The 20,573-nt window shown below is 36.9% G+C and overlaps 1 protein-coding gene across 2 annotated transcripts in view; it reads left to right on the top strand.

The window, feature by feature from the left end:
• The window catches only part of LOC126168524 (calcineurin-binding protein cabin-1-like), a 254,871-nt gene that overhangs the window by 148,509 nt on the left and 85,789 nt on the right, over window positions 1-20,573 (top strand). For both annotated transcript variants that reach the window (XM_049920564.1, XM_049920563.1), the window contains 4 exons: window positions 2,751-2,916; window positions 3,489-3,678; window positions 13,871-14,016; window positions 14,101-14,214. In XM_049920564.1, coding sequence (XP_049776521.1) covers window positions 2,751-2,916; window positions 3,489-3,678; window positions 13,871-14,016; window positions 14,101-14,214 — 616 coding nt within the window. The remainder of the gene's footprint in view (window positions 1-2,750; window positions 2,917-3,488; window positions 3,679-13,870; window positions 14,017-14,100; window positions 14,215-20,573) is intronic.

Genomic DNA, 20,573 nt, shown 5'->3' with positions numbered 1-20,573 from the left:
TTATTATAGTTAAGGATGAATGGAGACTTGTACTTAGATATTTTCCTACAAGATGTTATCTGTGCCTCCCACAGTGAATACATAAAACATCCTTCAAATAAGTGACAAATCCATGATAGTGACCTACCATTGACGCATGCAACAGTATTTCAGAGGAATATTATTTTTTGTAAAGTATGATTTCACAGTATTAAGATAATCCAGTGAGATTTACTGTGAATAGCATTTCTTCTCAAAATTTATTGCTTTTGTCAAAATAAAAAGGCATGTGCCATCAATAAAGCATTATTATCTACAATACTAGACTTGTTGACTTGCATGGAAAATGAAGAGTTTTAAAGAATATGTACAAGGTTTCTTCCAACATTAATTGCCATTTCTTCAGTTTGTTACTTTGCTGTGCTATCACTTAGAGGCAACATTTTTAGAATTCCAGGTGTACTCTGGCATGTTACTATTGAGGTAAATCCTTTCATAGAGGGTATTATTACAGTTTCTCCAATATTATAGCTTTCACCACTTTTTGTAATCAATTATAAAATGCAGTAAGTGGCAATTAAGCCGTCTCCATTCGTTGCATGTTGCTTCTTCAATGATGCGCTGGTTGTTGAACACTTAAGAACTTTTTTGTGTATTTCCGGACAATATTCAGTGAGTATGTCCTTGACATTTGGATGCTTTGTAGAAAGATGTTCTCGCAATCGAGTTGGCTTCGTTGTCTTATTGGATAATATTTTATGGCACAATAAACACAGTGGATGTTGTTTATTTATAAAAGATTCTATGAAACCCACCTTCAGATACTCTGGCAAATTGCCATAAATGTATTTATTTTTTTGAAACACGGGCTCACAGTATTTCGCAATATTTTGTTTGAAACTGTAGGCACATGCTCACTCTCACAAATCTAACTGCATACTGACCAGTGCAGATGCAAACAAAAAAGCCTGTGTTGTGTGTTGGTTACTGGGCATGCCTCTCATGCACCATGGATTGGGTACCAGATACCAGCTCTACGTATTTATAACTGGGTGGTGCGGGAGAAGATGCCCGAGCTATTCTGTGATGAGGCTTTTTTTGTTTGTGGTCATACTTTTAGTATCATGTAGTTTCACTTATGTTATGTGAAGTAAACTTATGCATGGGCAATACAAATAGTATGTCTTCTGAAATGAGAACTGTCTGGGGGAATTTTTTGAAAATATAATGATTTTTTTTTAAAGGTCTTACTACATACTGCCCACTATCAAAAGTTGCAATGCCCACTAGTGGTTAGTAGGGGCTAGGTTGACTACCACTGATCTAGGCAGTCAAGTTCCTGCTTGACTTTATCACCTAACATAAAGGGAATAGTGCATATTTTACAAAATTTTGGCTCAGGGTTTGGCTTCAGTGTGATGGGTGTCATCTAATTTACAATGCTACTTGTTGCTTCTGAAAAAAAAGTCTTATTTTTGCAATTGTTTTTGTAACCATTCAGTTGGAACATCAGTATGAATCTGATTTAATCCTTCACAGATTGTGAAGCCTAGTGTATTGAAGAGATCAAGGCCTACAAATGTGTTGCTTTCTGTGAATTGAAAAGTTCCCTGAATCTTACCTGTTAGATGAAGACGCTGAAGTACTGCTTGAACTTCCATAAAGTTAAAATTCATTAACAATGAGGTTGGGGACACACAAATGTGGACAACTTTCCATTTTGTGTCTCATGGAATTGAGTTTCATAGCTGTATTGCCTTGAGTTGAATATAATCATCATCATCATCATCATCATCATCATAATAATAATAATTTAAGACTGGTTATGCCTTTCAGCGTTCAGTCTGGAGCATAGTATATAATTTATAGCATAGAATATAATTTTTGGGATAATTTACCTATGTTATTTGAAGGTAGCATTCAAATGATCTCACAGTTTATGGGACATCTAAAGATAACCTCTTGCAGACTGTCTCCGCTGCCAGTCTCCATGAATGTCATCACCAAACAGTCTCTGCTGCCAAATAGGGTCACCCATTGGTTGATCAGACAGCACAACCAAATAGATTGAATTCTTTCTTCTGACATAAAACATTCTGAATGTTGTTGCTAATCCACTAATCTTTGCTAATTTTGCTAATTTCGTATATCATCTTCATCTCTCTCACACATTGCTCCCACTCCTCTCGACTGTTGACTGGTGTTTTGTAAATTGCATCTCCCCCTTTTATCTACCTTTATTTTTACAATTTTGTGGCCTATAGATAATTTCTACTATTGTTCTATTTTTTTAAATTTGTGCTTTAAGCAATATCTCTTTTGTAATAATCTTTTTGATAGCTTCTTCCTTCATAATACGTTAGCCTTTCTTTCCTCTCCACTTACGTTAGAACTGTGTACTGTATCTTGCCTTTTCTCTTACATTTTCCTTGCCTGTAGTTTTTCAAGCTTGTACTCCGACTCTCCCCTTCCCTCAAGATTTTTTTCTGCATTCAGTATGGGCAACATTTAAATTCACAATAAGTACATCTTGAAAAACAGAAATTGTGTGTGTCTTTCCAAGGCTTCCTGTGCTTTGGAAAAGAAATTATTGTCTCTTTGTTCAGTGTCTTCTAAGAATAAGTTTTATTTCCAGCCAGATAAGTGATGACACATCCCGTCTTAAATCATCTTCAGTCCACACTAGACAGTGTTTTATTTGTCTTTGCTTATTATATAAATTTATTAAATTCTTTGAAAACTGAATATGAGTAGATGAACTATGTTTACAGACATTCATGGTGTTGCTCTAATGAGGGTGCACTTCTGCTTCATACAATGGATGTTGTTATACCAAAAATCCACACTCCTGAATTGTGTCTGTTACGTGAGCAACTTGTCCCATATATGGAGCAAATCTTCTATTGCCTTTATGCACATCCAAGCAAAAAAGCAAAGGTATGCTTGCATTTCTATTGCTATACTATTATTAATGATCATTTTTTTGTGTGTACCACAAGTGACACTACCTCACTGCAGTTGAATAATATATAAAGATTGAACGTGTTATATGTTAGCTTTTACCTCCACACAGATTCACTCCATTGAGCAAAATATTTGTAACTGCTTGTAAAAGTAAAGATCTTTGCATGATATTCAGTTAAAATGTGCTGTTTAACATATGAGATATTTTTAAATAGGTGGTAAACAATAAATGCTTGTAAAATATGAACTCCTGCAACATTTGATTGAACAGATGTGGGTAAGGTTTAGGATAGTCAGAAATGGTGTAAAGCTGCTGTTGGTGAATAATAATAATAGCTGTTAGCACAGTAGTAATTACAACACAATATTTGCAGTGTTCTCTCCACACATTAATTTAACTCAGAAACTCAGAATTCCCTTTTTTTAAATTCTGGTTGTGTCCTTGGCAAGTTTGTACTGTTGTTAATGACAGATTTAGATACATCCATAAAAGTATCCACTAAGATTTTAAATGAATAATTTACCAACTTTCCCATTCATCCTAGGCACGCTACCTTCAGGATCATGGGGTACCCCAAATATCATTGACCTGGGAAAGGGCAGTGCAGATATTCCAGTTTTACAAACCAGTACAGCTGCCAGAGTTTGACTCATACAGAGTGGCATCAATAACAGCAGACGTTGAAGTCCTCTTTAAGCGTATCATACAGCTTGTGCCTCAGCAAAGTGACCCAGGTGAACTATTAATAATATTAACTATATATTTTATTGTTGGACATTTTTTCATGTGTATTTAAACCTTCCCAATCTGAAAACAGGTAACGATGCAGTTTCTGAAATCATTATAACATAGAAGGCTTGATTGGTCCTATTAGTTACAAAATTATTCAAGTGCAATTAATTGCTTGACAATAGCATGGAATTTTACAATGAATGTTTTCATGACTAGTTGTCTTAGTTATTGTTAAATTTTCTGGGTTGTATGGTCATTCTCCATGAGACTTTTTTGTTTCTGACATTTCATCCAGAGCTACATTGATCATCTTCAGAGACGCTCCTGGTTCAGTTGAGTCTTGCTGACATTTAAGGATTTTTTAAACCTATGATCCTATACTGAAAATTTCATGTTAGTTGCTGGTGGTCCTCCATCTTGTGTGATCATGCCGTTTTTTGTTCCTAAAGTTCTGTCTAGAGCTGCATTGAATATCTGCAGAAAAGCTCCTGATTTGGCTCAGACTTTCTGAAAGTTTCATGGAGCATGACTTTGCAGCCCAGAACATCACCATCAACTAACACAGGACAAATAAAAAAGCCCTTAAAAGTAAACAGAACATTATTTATAAAAAAACAGTATTTAGATACATAGAAAATTTTATGAAGGGTGGTTTGCCAACTAAAAATTCAATAACTTTGTTAATCTGAAATTCTGGATGACTTGCTATAGTTTTAATGTTCTTTCTGCATGACTTAACTTTCCATGTTGTTATAAGTTTATCTGGTGATGTTACAATTTATGTATATTTGTAATGTCCTTGTTTAACACATATACAGTAATTGTTGTTTTATTTATTCTTGTGCAGTGAGTCCCATGTAAAGTTTTTATTAAATGACTGCATCACCTATTTCATGGGAAAGAGAATGTTACAAAATATTTCTCTTATTTTGCTCCTCTATGGTCATGGTTCTGGGAACATAGAAATCTCTTTTGAGTATTAAAATACAGAAGACACAAAAGTTAAAAGTTCCATTTTCCGGTTTGTATTTATTTTCCTTCAAACATCCATAATGTGTAATGCTTCAAGTATACATTTTTCTTACACTTCTTCACAAGATTACTTCAATTAATTAGCTACATAAAATAATAGTTAGTGTGCCACACGTAATGGCAGATATTGTTAATGGCAGAGCTCATGACAAAAGCTTCTGTTTCTTTTTGCTGATGAATGTGAACTAACATATCTGGTGGTGTCTCCATGTTTGAAAGGAAATAGATAAAATAACACAAAGGGTGATATAAATCTTTGTATTATTTATTATAGATGACAACATCTATAAAATATCACAGATCTATATGAATTTGAATTTGCTATGATAGAGATGCAAAATAAAACTGAGATACCACATGTTACATATAGAATTCAAGCTGTGTTATGCTGCCATAACCTACCAATTTCATGCATATTGGAGAAGTCAAAATATTTAGGAGCATATGATTTGTAACTTATTACATTTCAGAAATGCAACCACCCATCTGCTGATGGGTAGATGAATGATGGGTGGCTTGTAGGCACGGATTAGCAAACTGCACTAGTTTCCTAGTAACAATTCCCCCGCACAGCACCCAAACACAACTCTTGGAAAAAACATCTGACATTCAAGATTTATAGATGTGAAAGTAGATTTTTTACTATGATAGCAATATTTAGTTACTTTCACTTTTATGTGATCAGGCTCAGTTTCCTTCTCCATTGTCTTCTGTCCATCTCGCTGCCCTGTCACTGACTGTTGCAGGTCTTCATGGAGGCCATCCCTCCACCTTTTCCTTGGTCTTCCTGGTGGCTTCCTGCCTGTGGGTAAGAAATTCAGGAGCTTCCTTGGCCACTTGTTGTCTTCCTTCTGACCTACATGACCAGCCCACTGTAGTTTCTTATGCATCTTCTTATGATTCCTGTTACATTGGCATCTCAGTACAGTTCGTCTAACTCGTGGTTGTCTGATCCTCCATTCACTGTTGTTTGCGTCCAACATCAGATGAAAGATCTTCCACAGTACTTTTCTCTCAAATAAGAGAAGTTTATGAAAGTCTTGCTTATGAGTACTCCATCCTGATGTTGTCAAATAGTCAGAACTAGATAATTTGTATATATTTAAGATAATTCTCATTTATTGTTCTGTCTCAGTTGCACAATTTTTTGATTCAATACATGTTTTGATCACTGTGGATCATCTTCAGAACTAAAATAAAATAACACTGAATGTGTACCACCTAATATTTTACAATAGTAGAAAAGAAAATAATTGTACACAAATTTAGAATTTACCAAATTAATTGCATCAGCAATTTTTTTTTGTTTTTTGCGTTTTTGCAACTGCAGTTAATCTTTTAAATAGATAGATGTTGGAGGTAAGGAGAGGAAAGGGGGAGGGAAATGGAGTGATACCGACTGGAGGAGGGACAAAGAAGCAGGGAGGGAGTGGTGGGGTGTCATGAGTTTAAAAAGAGAGGTCATGTCAAAATTCTAGAATGTATAATTATGTAAAACTTCTCGTTGAACACTAATAGTGTAGAACAATGTGTTTGCAAAACGTAAGAGGTATAAAATAGTGAAATTACAAAATGTATCGAGGGAAGATTGAGAGCGGAGAAAGAAGGCAGAAAAGGAGGGCGGGGGGGGAGAGTGACAAGGATGCTATGAGGTCAGTAAGAGACAGTCTTATGCTGAAGTTCCAAAAATTTTTTACCTCGTATGTTTCCATTTCCTAACAAACAATATTTAATGAAACTTCAAGCAGTTCTAGGTGCTCTACATAATGCCACTTATGTAATTATGTAACTTTATGTGTTTTGGTATTAATACATCCATTGTTCTAGGCCTGTACTTTTAATATTTTAACAAAACAATCTTTATACAATTTTATTTTTATACTTTCAGAGTAAGAACTTACGACTTTACACTTCCAAAATTTCACAATTTGAATATCTTCAGATGCTTATTCAGTTTTCACTACTTTATTTCCAGTTTTAAAATCTACTATTGTATCCTCCCTTTAAAGTTTTATGGCTCCATTCTGGTATGCTAACAGAAGTTTTACATTATTGAATTTTTGAAACTTTAGTATAAGACTCTCTTTTACTGACCCCATAGCATCCCTGCAACTGTATATCCCCCTTCCCCCTTAACTTCTTTGCCCGCTTCTAATCCGTCTTCGATTCATTTAAAAATTTCCCTATTTTATACTGCTCACATCTTACATATGCTTTGTTCAACACAATTAATATTTCAACAAGAATTTTTACATGATTATACATTATATAATGTTAACACGACATCTCTTATTAATCTCATGAGGTCCCCATCACTTTCTCTCTTTCCCCACCTCCAATCAGCCTCACTCCATTTCCCTCCCCCTTTCAACCCGCTACCTCCAACATCTACTTATTTAAAACATTGACCACAGTTGCAAAATACAGTACTCTGATTTGTTGTTCCGAGTTTACAAGTCGGGTTGCTGAAACAATTACTTGGGTAAATTTTACATTTATGTATAATTATTTTTTTATATTATTGCAAAATACTAAATGGTACTGATTTAGTTTTATTTTATTTTATATCTGAAGACGATCCAGAGTGATCCAAATATGGAATCAAATTAAAAAAGTGTTCAACTAAGACAGAACAATAAATATGAATTATCTTAAATATCTACTCATATACAGTTAGTCAGTTCTCTCAAGACGATTATGTTGACTATAAAGGTAATCCGTCTTTGCTTCACATATGAGTAGCCATTTGTTTCAGATCTTTTTCAGAGCTTCTGATTAAGCAGATATCTGCATAGGTTAGATATGCCAGCTTCTTCCCTTCGACTTGGGTTCCTTCAAAGTTCCATTTAAAAGTCTACATATGATCATCTCTAGGCCAAAACAGAACAGGGTAGAAGATAAACTATCTCCTTAACTGAGACCTGTCACAATTGAGGGGCTTTTTGGAAAATAGCATTAGTCCAAAAATCAAGTTTTTGGGAAATGAGACGAAATTGTGCACAATCATAATGCAGCTATACACATGGAATTTGGCATTGCACAAGGATACGTTTACACAGTAATAAACATAGTATGCATTTGTAAAGATATGAAATGTTATATTTCGTACACGAGAACAAAAACTATGATGGATATATGTCATTTACGCTTGAAAAATATGGATTCATAAACACATTTTTTATGCTATGATGCATCCATAATTATAATAGTAGGTGAGAAACGTAGAAAAATTATATTGCATTTAGAGAGCTTATTATACATAACCCTATGTAACACAATTAGACCGCACACTCTTAATCAAGCAGTCGTGAATACCATTTTGATCAACTAAACCTGCAATCCGTGCAGTTTAGATTTGTAGAACAGCTGCTGTCAGCCGCTCATTCATCACACCCACTGCCATCTTCTTCATTATTGCCTTCAGGTGCCCTGCATAGTTTCTTATAAAATGCTCTGTTGTTGTGCTTGCTCAAATATTTCATCAAGTTTTGCATGTCCACAATCTTGGCTGGTCATATTGGTAACTTTGCATGGTCTACTGGTTTTAGTTCAATTTCATGTAAAAGTGGAATGCTATTGCGAATGATACTGGTCCTCCACAGACCTGAATATGTATCCTTGAGTTTTACAGCTGGACATCTCTGCTCTATCTTGAACATTTTCACTGTTTTAATTTGCTTTGTAGGTGTTTGACAATTCAGAAAGTATGGGGCCAAAGTAGCTCTGAAATCAATTAAATCACTATATTCCATTTCTTGTACATTGAATGGTGATGGATTTTGTTGTGATCTTGATATTACTTCCATCCAATCTTAGGAAGTTCTGCTGCATTCCGTTTCTTTTCTGTTTTCCTTTCGGAGCACAGTCTTGATCATTCGGAGGTAGCTGTGTCCCCACATTGGAAATGAATACGTTATGCTACAAAACATTTTCAAGGTATGCACTAGAAAATACAAGAAATACACCATTACATGGTTTTTGTTCTGTCCAGATGCACCATCACTTACTAGAACTAGATGTTCAGAATCATAATTTAGATATTTTAGATAGGTAAATTGTGTTTATGTAACATCATTGTCTCCATTTTTCCTGTCGGCTGATAAGTAAACGTAGTAACTCGGTCATCAGCTAGGGAGTGTAAACCAAAAACATAATACCAGAGCTGCCTGAAATAATAGATAGCATTGGTTTAATGTGTGGCAGTGGAAGGTTTTGCATATAATCAATGCTAATGCATGTTACCTCATTAGTTTGGGGCTTTGTCTTGAATGTTCTCTTTTGTTGTCTGAATGCTTCTGCTTTGCACAAGTGAAGCTCCTTCCCTTTTTAACATCTGTTTGCCTTTCAGGGTGAACTCTGGATTGTTCTGTCTGTTGCAGCGAATCTCAAAACTTGCATGTGTTTGACTGTGGAAAGCCGAACTTAATGTTATGATTGAAGAAGACATGCCAATACAGTTTGTAAGGAATATTCAGTTGATACTGTGTCAGAAACATTCTGTAAAACCTTTTCACTGACATATCTTCCACTAGATATGTCACATTGGGATTGTGTTCGAGCAAATAATGAGACTGCCAGGCAGGAAATGATTGTATGTGAGACATGATAAGATGTGTCACTACTGATGGGTATGCATTTGGCCAGTTGCCATACTTGGCACGCATAACATTGGAGGGCGTGCCATTAACTAACAAAGACATTTGGAGTCCATGCACACACACAGGTGTTATGCCATGAAGGCGTATAAATGCTTGCAGACAAATTGGCATATCCTGCCATCGAACCTTACTTTGTATGTATAAGCAGCACAGTGGTCTTTGCTACTGGATTCTGCAGCACAGGGACATCTTTGAAATATGTGATGTACATTTATCAGTTCAGCCAAGTGAGAATCTTGATCATTTTTGTTTTGCAGTACATTAAACGTTTGAAGGATATGCTGTCTTCCATCATGTTCTATCTTCTGAAAACAGTGAAAGCGCATGCACCTGAAAATGAAATCACATTCAGTATGAGGTTACGTGACACTAATACTGCTGCAAAGTACAACACAGCATGCACTTTTTACAAATGAATCACTATGTAAACACAAACAATGGGATGCAAATTGCACAATAAACATGTGGGAAATTGTCTTATTTCTTACCTGCACTCAGCTCCTGTTACTCGGTTTGGCCCACATGGTTTGTATGTTCTGTCCCAGCCACTTTCGTCTTAACGTATGAGGTCTCTTGTATGTATCATCCTCTTCTTACATAAAGGCCATCATAACCTTCAGGTTTTCCATTGCATTCTTGGTTATAAACCTTCTCACAAACAATGGAACCTGGAAGGACAGCACATCTTTACAAAAAACACAACATTTCTGTTGACAAGATTAGTTTCAGGGCTTGCTACTGTACTGCAGCACCATGCGCCACTTTTTCATGCAAAAGCAGCAGGTGTCCATGACTAGTGCTGTTTTTCCCGGAATTACGTTGGACCAATGCTGTTTTTCCAGAATTACCTATGTTATAACCCTTGTTTTCTGTAGGACTAATGCCCTTTTAGCCAACAAAATATTATCAACAGACACTTTCATATATACCCTGAAAGATTGCAGCACTAACTCAGCTTATGCAATTTTGGTCTAATACTGTTTTTTGACAAGCTCTCCAATTTCAAAGTCACCTGTTAATCTGTTTTCCATCTTCACCTTACCACACGATTTACTCGGGCAGATCTTTTCCAGACTGATGAACTTCTGTGGCATTCCAAACTCCTTTAGACAACTAAACAGGCTGCAATGAAATTAAAACAAGGAAATGAATGGCTATGGACCTTGATTTACAATGTGCACTGACTGAGAACAACTCAAATTTTGTACCAATTTTGTCATTGATTATTATTTTGTGGCATAATAAAACACTAACAAAAAGTAAATATCATTTATCTTTCATCACTGTAAAAGGGAAAGTGTTCAAAGAAAATTCTTTTTCATTCCGAAGTTTAGTTAGGCACTAAAGTTGGTGATTTGCGGGGACGGAGTACTACCGTATTTACTCGAATCTAAGCTGCACCTGAAATTTGAGACTCGAAATTCAAGGGAGAGAAAAGTTTTAGGCCGCACCTCCAAATCGAAACAAAGTTGGTCCATTGTAATATGAGACACAATTTAGGTCGAATGAATGACGATACAGCTACAATAGTTTGGTTCGAGTCGTAAGCTTAGCAGTTAAGCTTTACCATGTAGCCATTGCTATGCGTCAGGCACTCCGTCCGAATTTATATGGGTACCCTTCTTTTTTCACGTGCTTCGTCTGGTTTGAATCGATTGCTTATTTTTATTTGATCTGGTAAGTGCCGTTCTCTTTGGTATAGGTTTTTACATCACTCTAAGCTGAAAATGCATTATTGTACTGTGTCGTGCATTGTTTGTCGCATTCTGATAATGTGTGTTTACGACCTGTCGCCGCTCGTGACATGGCTGGCTTCTGTGCGCGCTACCGCCGCTTACGATAAAAAATAAATAAATAAATAAATAAATAAAAAAGAAAAAAAAAAGAAACAGAAGAATTGTCTCATTAGCGAAACAATGGCATGAGACTGCTATTTGTTCTTACTTACACTGCTGCTTTCTTTGATAATGATCAACAAGAACCAAATAATAGACTGCGTATGATAGAAGATGTTCTGAACGAGAGTTTAGCTAAAAATTTTCGCCATTTGAAAATCTTTGCAGACGCCTCTTTTGTACATTACATTCTGCACAGAAATTAGAGTCATCTTAGATTTAAAAATCTAGTCAATTGCCGTGCTTCATTTCTGACTGTATCACTATTAGCCATAAGAATAATACGAATATAAACATGACATGATATGTATATTCTTCCGCGTTTGCTGTTGTCTCACACAAGTTTCGTAATTTATTAGGCATACGGGATTTAAATGAGATAGCAGCAAACACGAAAGAATACATGACAAAATGTTTATATTCATATTATTCTTATGGTGAAGACAATATTGCATGTGATTCACAATTCATGAAAGTTCCTATTAGCAACCATCTCTTTTCATAGGTAGGAAAAAATTCAGAACGTAGAGTTGGCCATATTGACAAACATCCCAAACAGTCTTGCCAGTCGGATTTTCATACTACATTGAAATACTGCTACATTCGAAGATGAACAATACGGAATTTGTATTTACTTCGTTCGATAATGTATGAAAATGTAGTGGTCGAAACACGGGGCAGAGAAAAAAAGCTCGTCTTCCACCTTTTTTTCAATTTATTTACTGACTCAGAGGTTTTGGCACCAGTATTTATCTTTGTGCCTGCAAAGCATGCCCGTGTAATGCTACATATATTCGACGGCAGAAGTTAGTTGTGGCGGCACTTACAAACATTTTTCAGAACTTCCGCTTACTTTGCACTCGATTGTAAGCCGCAGGCGGTTTTCTGGATTACAAAAACCAGAAAAAAGTGCGGATTAGATTCGAGTAAATACGGTAGCTAATATCTGATGACACTCGGGAGGTAATAGTATAAGAAAGGTTGGGAATCGCTGAAATACCACAATAAAAAATTTTATGTACACTGTCAAAGATAAAATAAACAAAAGAAATTGTTATTTTGTTCTGTAAGCACTACGTACAGCAATTAGAAAATGCTGATTCCCAAGTTGTAGAATTTCAGAACAAATATTCAATGTAAATTCTATATATTTTTCACTTTTGGTAAAATTACTTGTATTATGAATAAAATCTTCTTGGATTTCTAGCAAAGCAAAGTAATCTTAAAACCACAAGCTTTTCCGAGTGCTGCTCTGCCATCAGTCAAATGGTAACTGGCTTCTCTCAGGTTGTTGGCCTCATCCTTATATTTCTATGATACAGCTGTGGCTCGCTGTAGTACAACGCATTGCCATATAAGGCATTGTTTTTGTTTTGGATGTGTAGCATGTGCTTCTTTAACCTTGTTATGGTCAAGTTCCACATTATAGTGAGCTTCCAACCCTCTGCATTGTAATGTTGTTCAATTTTTGATATCTCTCTCTCTCTCTCTCTCTCTCTCTCTCTTTCTCTTTCTGTCCCAGAAACGATTAACTCTCAAAGCAGATATGAGGAGGAAACATTGCTTTGTACAGCAATGAACTGAATGCCTTTTACATGACAGCCACTGTCACATCTGTATAAGGAGGAGGCCAGCAACCACATTGTATACGGGGTGTTACTATAGTCATTGTGACTATAGACAGTGTGAATAGTATAGCATTTTAACAAACTCTCCATTTTGGAACCACATTGATCATTCTTAACTTAAAAGACATTATAGGAAATGTGTACTCTTTTGTCATTCTCTATTGCTGGAGGCTATGAGCAGTGTCATACCCTGGAGCAATGTTGCTTACTGTACACACAGCAGTGTACAGGACTATGCTGACTGTGGGCACTGTTCCCCCACAGTACTCAAGATGTGGACTCAGAGGTATCACAGACACGTAAGAAGACAATTATTCACACATTAAATACTACCATAACTCAATTAACAATTTAAATGTATATTTGGGCAGGAACAATCGTGTGTTTACATGCTTTTGATATTCAGCAGTGATCACTGAGGTGTGAAGATTAGAAGTGAATCAGGCTGAATGGTGTATCGCACTACATGCTACATTTGTAAAGTTAAATATAATATTTCAGTTAATATTTTTCTTGTTATTTGCTGTATACCTGAATGTGTTAACAAGTAGCATGCTGAGAAAGTTATGTGGTACTCCATTTTGCTATATTAGCATATAAAATGTCCTTATTCAAATCGTGGATCTTATAAATAAGCCTTTACATTGATCTGTGTAGTAACTTCGTACAAACTTATGAGACTTGCTTTGGTTAATGACTTAAAATTGTTGTATATATAATTATCAATTATGCTGCCTAAAATTACTTTGCTGCAGTGGCTTATACAATAAACTTTTTAATACCATAGTTGAAAGAAATATCTGTGGAGTGCTTGTAGTTTGTAATAGTGCTGATTTGTGCAGTCTGGCAGTCACTTGATTGTTATCTTATAAAGTGAACTCTGTATTTTGCTATTTTCAGATTATATTATAGGTGTAAAAATATTTTGTGTAATATGCTGTTATAGTGAAATTATTGTTGTGGTTTGAATGTTCTCTTCAGTTCTCTTGGTGGATCGAATGAGCCAGTATATTGAGGGGCACCTGAAGGAAATACCATGCCCACCAAATACTTATGTACGACTTTCTCCGAAGATAGCAAGCATATATTATCTTCTTGGGGATTATTATTTCAAAAACAATGATTGGGTTTGTAATATACTATTTGTTATAACTTCCTCTTATAAATGTATTCATGATCACTGTGTGCTCCAACTTTGTTTTTAATTTTAGCCTAAAGCAATTCGTCACTACCTGCTAGATGTCTGTGTTAACCCAATTCGTCTGGATTCTTGGGCTGGAATGGCACTGGCTCGTGGCAGTCAGCTGGAAACAAGGCTGAATTCTGTATGTACTCTTTATTTTGGTAACCTGTTGTTTGACAAACCGTGTTAGATTACTCATATTGTTCATGTCTGTACTACATACATACTCATTCTAAAGACTAACGACTTCTCAATGCAACCCCTCTTTTCTGCATTCTGAAAACTAATGACTTGTTAGTGCCGCCTCTCTTTCCTGTCACTGGCTTTTCATTTCAGTTCCATGTAACTGTCATATCTTATACCTTCTCAATATTTTCCAAATACTTCACCCTATACTGCCCTGTTCTTTTCTTTCCTAGCACTTTCCCTTCAGGAATGTTAATGATTAATGTGTTCCATCTGATGACATAGCTAGTAAATTTTATTTTTCTCTGTTCAATTTTCTTTAGTAATTTTCTCATGTCATTTCCCGCAATATCCACATTTCAGTGGCGTCAAGTCAGTTTCTTTCCAATTTACATGGAGTCCAACTTTCACTTCCATTGAGCAGTGTACTCCTTACAAATGATTTTGCAAAGGAGTTTTCTGCAATCTGTATTCATATGTTTACTGACTTAAATGTTTTTCTTAGTCACAGATGCCTGTTTTTCTGATGCAATCCTTCTCTTCACTTCCATCAGTTTCTCTTGTACTTTGTGATTGTACGACCAAGATAACAGACTTGTTTCACCTGATCAATTCTGAAATCATCAATTTGTATATTAGTTTTAATTTCTCCCTTGTCTTTCCATGCTGCCAGTATTTTTGTTTTTCATTTGTTCGCCTTCAATTTTCAGAGTTTATGAGTGTCTGATAGGACTTGCAACATTTTTTTTCTGAATCAGCAACTATTTACATATTTATTTATTCTCCATAGACAAATGCAAGGATTTGTTTGGATTTTGAACATATTTTACACTTTCTCTCATAACTTTGTGGGAAAAATTGCAAACAATAAAGATAAAAAATTAAAGCTATATTATTGGTACATATAAAAAGTGTTTGTACAAATGAAAGTATTCTAATCTGTGGAAAGAAATTCCTTAATACTATGAAATGCATTTATTGGTAAGAAACTCCTTCAAGGCCTTCTCAAAGCAATTTCGACTTGAGCTTTTTAAATTTTTTACAAGTTCTTGTAAAATTTGATCTTCATGTAATAGGGGCTGTTGTCTGCTCTTTTTGTGTTATGTCTTTCCAGATGACAATCATAGTCTCTCCTAGTACTGTAAATGTGCACGCCCCTATTTAGACTATTGTACTGCTTTTACTTTAATATTAGTTGTACAGTTTTATAAACATATGCTGATGGCAGTGTTAGTGGATTCTTAAAATTGGAAACCCCTATGTAAGACTCTTTATAACTGAGCTTGCAGATGATCCTTACTGCCTTTCTTTACATGCTTGGGAGCAGCACCCCCCCATACTTCAAATCCATATTTGAGGTATGGATACACCAAAGCTTAAAAGATAAAACTCATTTGCTTATATTTAAGAACTTGTGACATCAGCAGATCTGATACAATGTAGCCTTTTTCTATTGGCTTTTATTCCCTTTGTCTTCACCTTCATTATCTGAATAGTTTCCTCAGTGAACACATTTAACAATTATGGAGATATGGAGCTTCCTTGTCTAACCCTTTTCTAGTCCTATTTTTCTTATCATAGTTCTAAAGAGTAATTCCCAGTTAACATCGTCAAAATCTTTTTCGGAGTCAACGAAGTGAGATAAGTTCTTTGTTTTATATCAATCTTCACACCAGAAGTATGCACTATGTCAAAATTGCATCTCTTATTCATATGCCTTCTCTAAATCCAGATTTGTCTTTTCCAGTATACTTATCTGATTTTCCTTTTATCACTCTTAACTGTAGTTATGAATATTTTCCAGACCTTAGATAACATTGATATTATTCTATAATTGGTGCAGTCAACTGTCTTTTGTATTTTAGGTATTGTAATCGTTTTGCATTGTCTTGAGTCTTCTGGCATGATTCCTCTTACATAGCCATCATTTATTACTCTGAATAACTGGTCTCTCCTGTTCTTATGCAATTCTACAGGAATGTCAACAACACCGATTGCTTTTATTCTTTGAGTCCCTGAAGGGCGTGTTCAGATTCATGTCTCATGATAGGAGGATCTTCTGTTTCTCTTTCACACTCATTGATGTCTTCAATTAGATTATTTTCATTCTGGAATTCCATATCATTACATACTTCTTTCATGTTTTCTGTCCCAACAAACACATCTCTCACCACTGTCTGTGACTGACATACACTCTTTATTTTTAACTACTACAGATTTCATTCTAGGTTTGTACTTAAGGTATCTTATATTCTTATAAATTTTTAGTCCTTTTTTATCTTTTTCTGCTCTTCTTCTGTCACTTCAGCAATGCTTTTGGGTCTATTTTTCTTTTTTCTTCTCTACATTTGGATGTGGTGTGACTTAATTTTTATGTAGTCATCTGCACTGTTTTTCTTCCTGAGCATATTCCTCTCCTGAATTAGGTTTAATATTTCTTCTGTCATTCAAGGTTTTCTGGGTTCCAGTTTCCTTTCTCCTAAAGCCTCATTTTTTGCTTCAGTTATCCTTATCTTGATATTGTTACACTGTATTGGCACAACAGTGCCATTAGCTATTTTATTGATTCTTTTTCCAAAAGACATCTTTATTGCTTAGCCTTTCACTCCTTCTACTCTCCATTTCTTTTTGATAAATCTATTGGTTTGATCCCTCAAGTTTCGTCAGTGCAATTGATTAATAGTGTGTTTTGTCAAATTGTTGTTTCCATTTTATGCGCCATATTTAGACAACTGAGTCAGTCATCTTGCTCAGGTGCAGTGAGTTGTACTGTTATGTCTATCAACTACTAGGACACCAGCCAGTGTGCTTGGACTCCAGACAACGAGTACACATAGCAGCAAAACTCACAGCACCTATGGGAGATGGCTGGGCTCGTCATCAAAATACAGTGCATAAAGTGGAAACAGCAACTCAGCAGAACACCTGGAAGCACACTAATGATAGATCTCGTGGTTCTTTTAAATCTAATATTGCACTTGGCTAACACATGTGTTTGATTTTTAACTTTATAATAGAGGGAAACATTCCACGTGGGAAAAATATATCTAGAAACAAAGATGATGTGACTTACCAGACGAAAGTGCTGACAGGTTGATAGACACACAAACAAACACAAACATACACACAAAATTCAAGCTTTCGCAACAAACGGTTGCTTCATCAGGAAAGAGGGAAGGAGAGGGAAAGACGAAAGGATGTGGGTTTTAAGGGGGAAGGTAAGGAGTCATTCCAATCCCGGGAGTGGAAAGACTTACCTTAGGGGGAAAAAAGGACAGGTATACACTCGCACACACACACATATCCATCCACACATACACAGACACAAGCAGACATTTGTAAAGGCAAAGAGTTTGTGTCTCCCTTAAAACCCACATCCTTTCGTCTTTCCCTCTCCTTCCCTCTTTCCTGATGAAGCAACCGTTTGTTGCGAAAGCTTGAATTTTGTGTGTATGTTTGTGTTTGTTTGTGTGTCTATCAACCTGCCAGCGCTTTCGTTTGGTAAGTCACATCATCTTTGTTTTTAGATATGATTTTTAACTTTATTATTTATAGGAAAACAAGAACTTATACATTTCTGACAGAGATACTTTTCACCTTATGATTTGATGCAGGTGATTGTTAATTATAATAGATCTGGTTTATGTCACTCTTTATTTTCTTTTTAGATGACTGCACTAATTCACAGTGTATGAAACTGATATGTAATTACTTCACAAATATTCAAAAATATTAAGAGTTTTTACATAAATGTGTGACTAAAAATCAGTCTCTGTTAAAATAACATCCATTTTTATTCCACACTAGTTTGATATCATCTTGGACAGCATTATGGTATTTTGAGAATGTACCACAGTTTCACTATGTTATTTTTTGGTTATATCGTGATTTGAATGCATAACATAAATTGAAAAATCACTAAGGTCTGTGGTGTTTCTACATGTTTGCTGTATTTTATTTCTGTGATGTGTAGGTGGCTTATGCCTCAGTATGGAATGTTTCATTTAACATTGATTGTAAAGGTAATTTTAATTTTGACATCCCTTTCTGTAGTGTCCTCGTTGCCACTGTAGAGTCTTGTACAGTAAGGAAGCAAGGGAGAGGATGGTGTTATGGGTGGCTGGTATCCTCTTTCTACAACATAAATGCACATGAGGATTAATACGGTTCTTTATTTACTTAACGTTAATAGAGTCCGTGTGTTGTGGTACAAGCTCATCAGTAATGGTCTTCTTGCAGACAATGTCAGTAATGTTGCTATTACAAACTTCAGTCACAAATCTGGCCGTGATGCACTGTCATAGCCTCAGTGAGTCAGTGAGAATGTACTGACAGATGCCAAACCAGAGTGTGAGTTAGTGAGACAGTCCAGTCAGTGGCGGTGGCCTAAATACGTGCTGTCAAGATGGCATTGGCAGCGTGTTGCTTGTCGGTGTGTCTCTGACCTCTCTTGCGATAGGCACGCTTGATCCAGCGCATGCTATCTATCTTTGTGCTACGGCTTTGCCAACCGGTGTGCTGGTTACAGCTTACACCAGCACATCATACCCCTTCCTCTCCCCCCCACCCCCCCACCCCTCCCACCCCATCCTCCAAAATGCTGTACCGTAGTTGTGTAGGGAAGATGCAAGTGAGGCAGGAGGGAGGCAGGATGCTGGATGAAGAGATGAGCCGGGAGCTGTGACTGTGGAGAAGGGCGTACTCCTGACCATACCCTGTAATCTGGCTTGCGAGGAACAGGAACATCCTCTGGAAAACTGCTGCCAGTCCACATGTTCAGGACCGAGGGCATGTCCTGGAGTGATGAAGGTGACAGCAGGTCCATGTCCATTGGGCTGGCGAGTGGAGAAGGTGGGGGTGAGACCACATCGTCCATCCAATCCTCCTGGGTTGCACTGGTGACACCAGCAGGCAGCTGTGAAGGCCACGCTGTCCCATGAGACCATGAATCTGGGGGAAGAAAAGCAGCAGAATCAGGGGGGCAAATGACATGCACAAAGTTGGTTCTGGTGGCGGCGCTGCAAACCATCGGGACGTGCAATCAAGTATATAAAAGAGCCACTGCATTCCTGGATCACACCTCTTTCCCAGTGCCCATGGTTGCCATAAACACTGAAAAGAACTAGATCGCATGGTGCACAGCGATACTTGCAGACCATTGGTGGCGCTGGATGCTGCGATAGGTGTAGCAAGTGTTGCAGCGTCTGATGGCGGCAGCTGTCCAGTAGTTCCACCAGTGATGGTCCATCTTGTGGGCAGGAGCGACAGAAGGCGAGAAAGAATTGCAATGCCTGTTCCTGTTTGTGGGTGGTGTGAAGCTTGGACATCTGTTGTTTAAAAGAGCGTATGAAGTGTTCTGCTTTTCCGTTGGGCTGGAGGTGAAACAGAGCACTTGTTAGCTGATGAATGCCACTTCGTTCACAAAACTTTTCAAAATCACATGAAGTGAACTGTGGTCCATTGTCTGACACAAGTACTAGTGGCAAACCTTCTATGCAAAATATTGAGGGCAACACAATGTTATGTGATAGAGTTCACAAAGGCATCACAAGCGGAAACTTGCCAAAAGAGTGTACCAGTATGAGCCAACGAGTGTTCTAAAATGATCCTGCAAAGTCAGTGTGCACTCGTTGCCATGGCAATTGTATCTTAGGCCAAGCTGAAAAGGTCTGTGGTGGAGTGGATTGGTTTTCCATGCTTTCACGACACTGTAATGTAATTTGTTCAATATGGGCATCCATGCCCTGCCAAGTACAGTGCCGATGTGCTAACTGTTTAGTACAAACAATTCCCCCAATATTGGTGGTGGAGCAGTGCTTTGGGAATAAGCACAAGCAATTGCCCGCCGCCATTTTGAACTACAATCACACCTGTTGTACTGAAAGTTTATGCCAACGTGCAAAGTATAGGCACACTACTGAGTTCTGAATACTGTTCGATAAACGAGGCCAAGATGTGCAAATATAATGCAACAAAATCATGAAATCTGGGTCTACTTTCGTGGCCTGTGCAATTTTTCTGTAGTGCAAGGGGAAAGATTCCAGAAATTCTGAGTCCTGAGCACCGATTCAGCAACACACTGTAGCAGGTGCGTCAAAATCAGAGTCTGAGAAAATTGGAACGTGAGAGAGGGCGTCTGCATTGCCATGTTCTGTTGTAGGTCTCTCCACAATGTCGTACTGTTACTGCAAAAGTAACAAAGCCCAACATTGCAATTTTTGAGCAGTGCTTGTAGGAACCAGCTTTGGTGGATAAGACAAGGACTGCAAAGGCTTGTGATCTGTCACTGAAAACAGCTTGCGACCTTACAAATAG

The sequence above is a fragment of the Schistocerca cancellata genome, chromosome 1 (assembly GCF_023864275.1).
Source record: "Schistocerca cancellata isolate TAMUIC-IGC-003103 chromosome 1, iqSchCanc2.1, whole genome shotgun sequence".
Taxonomy (NCBI): Eukaryota; Metazoa; Arthropoda; class Insecta; order Orthoptera; family Acrididae; genus Schistocerca; species Schistocerca cancellata.
This window is presented reverse-complemented; position numbering and strand designations above follow the sequence as displayed.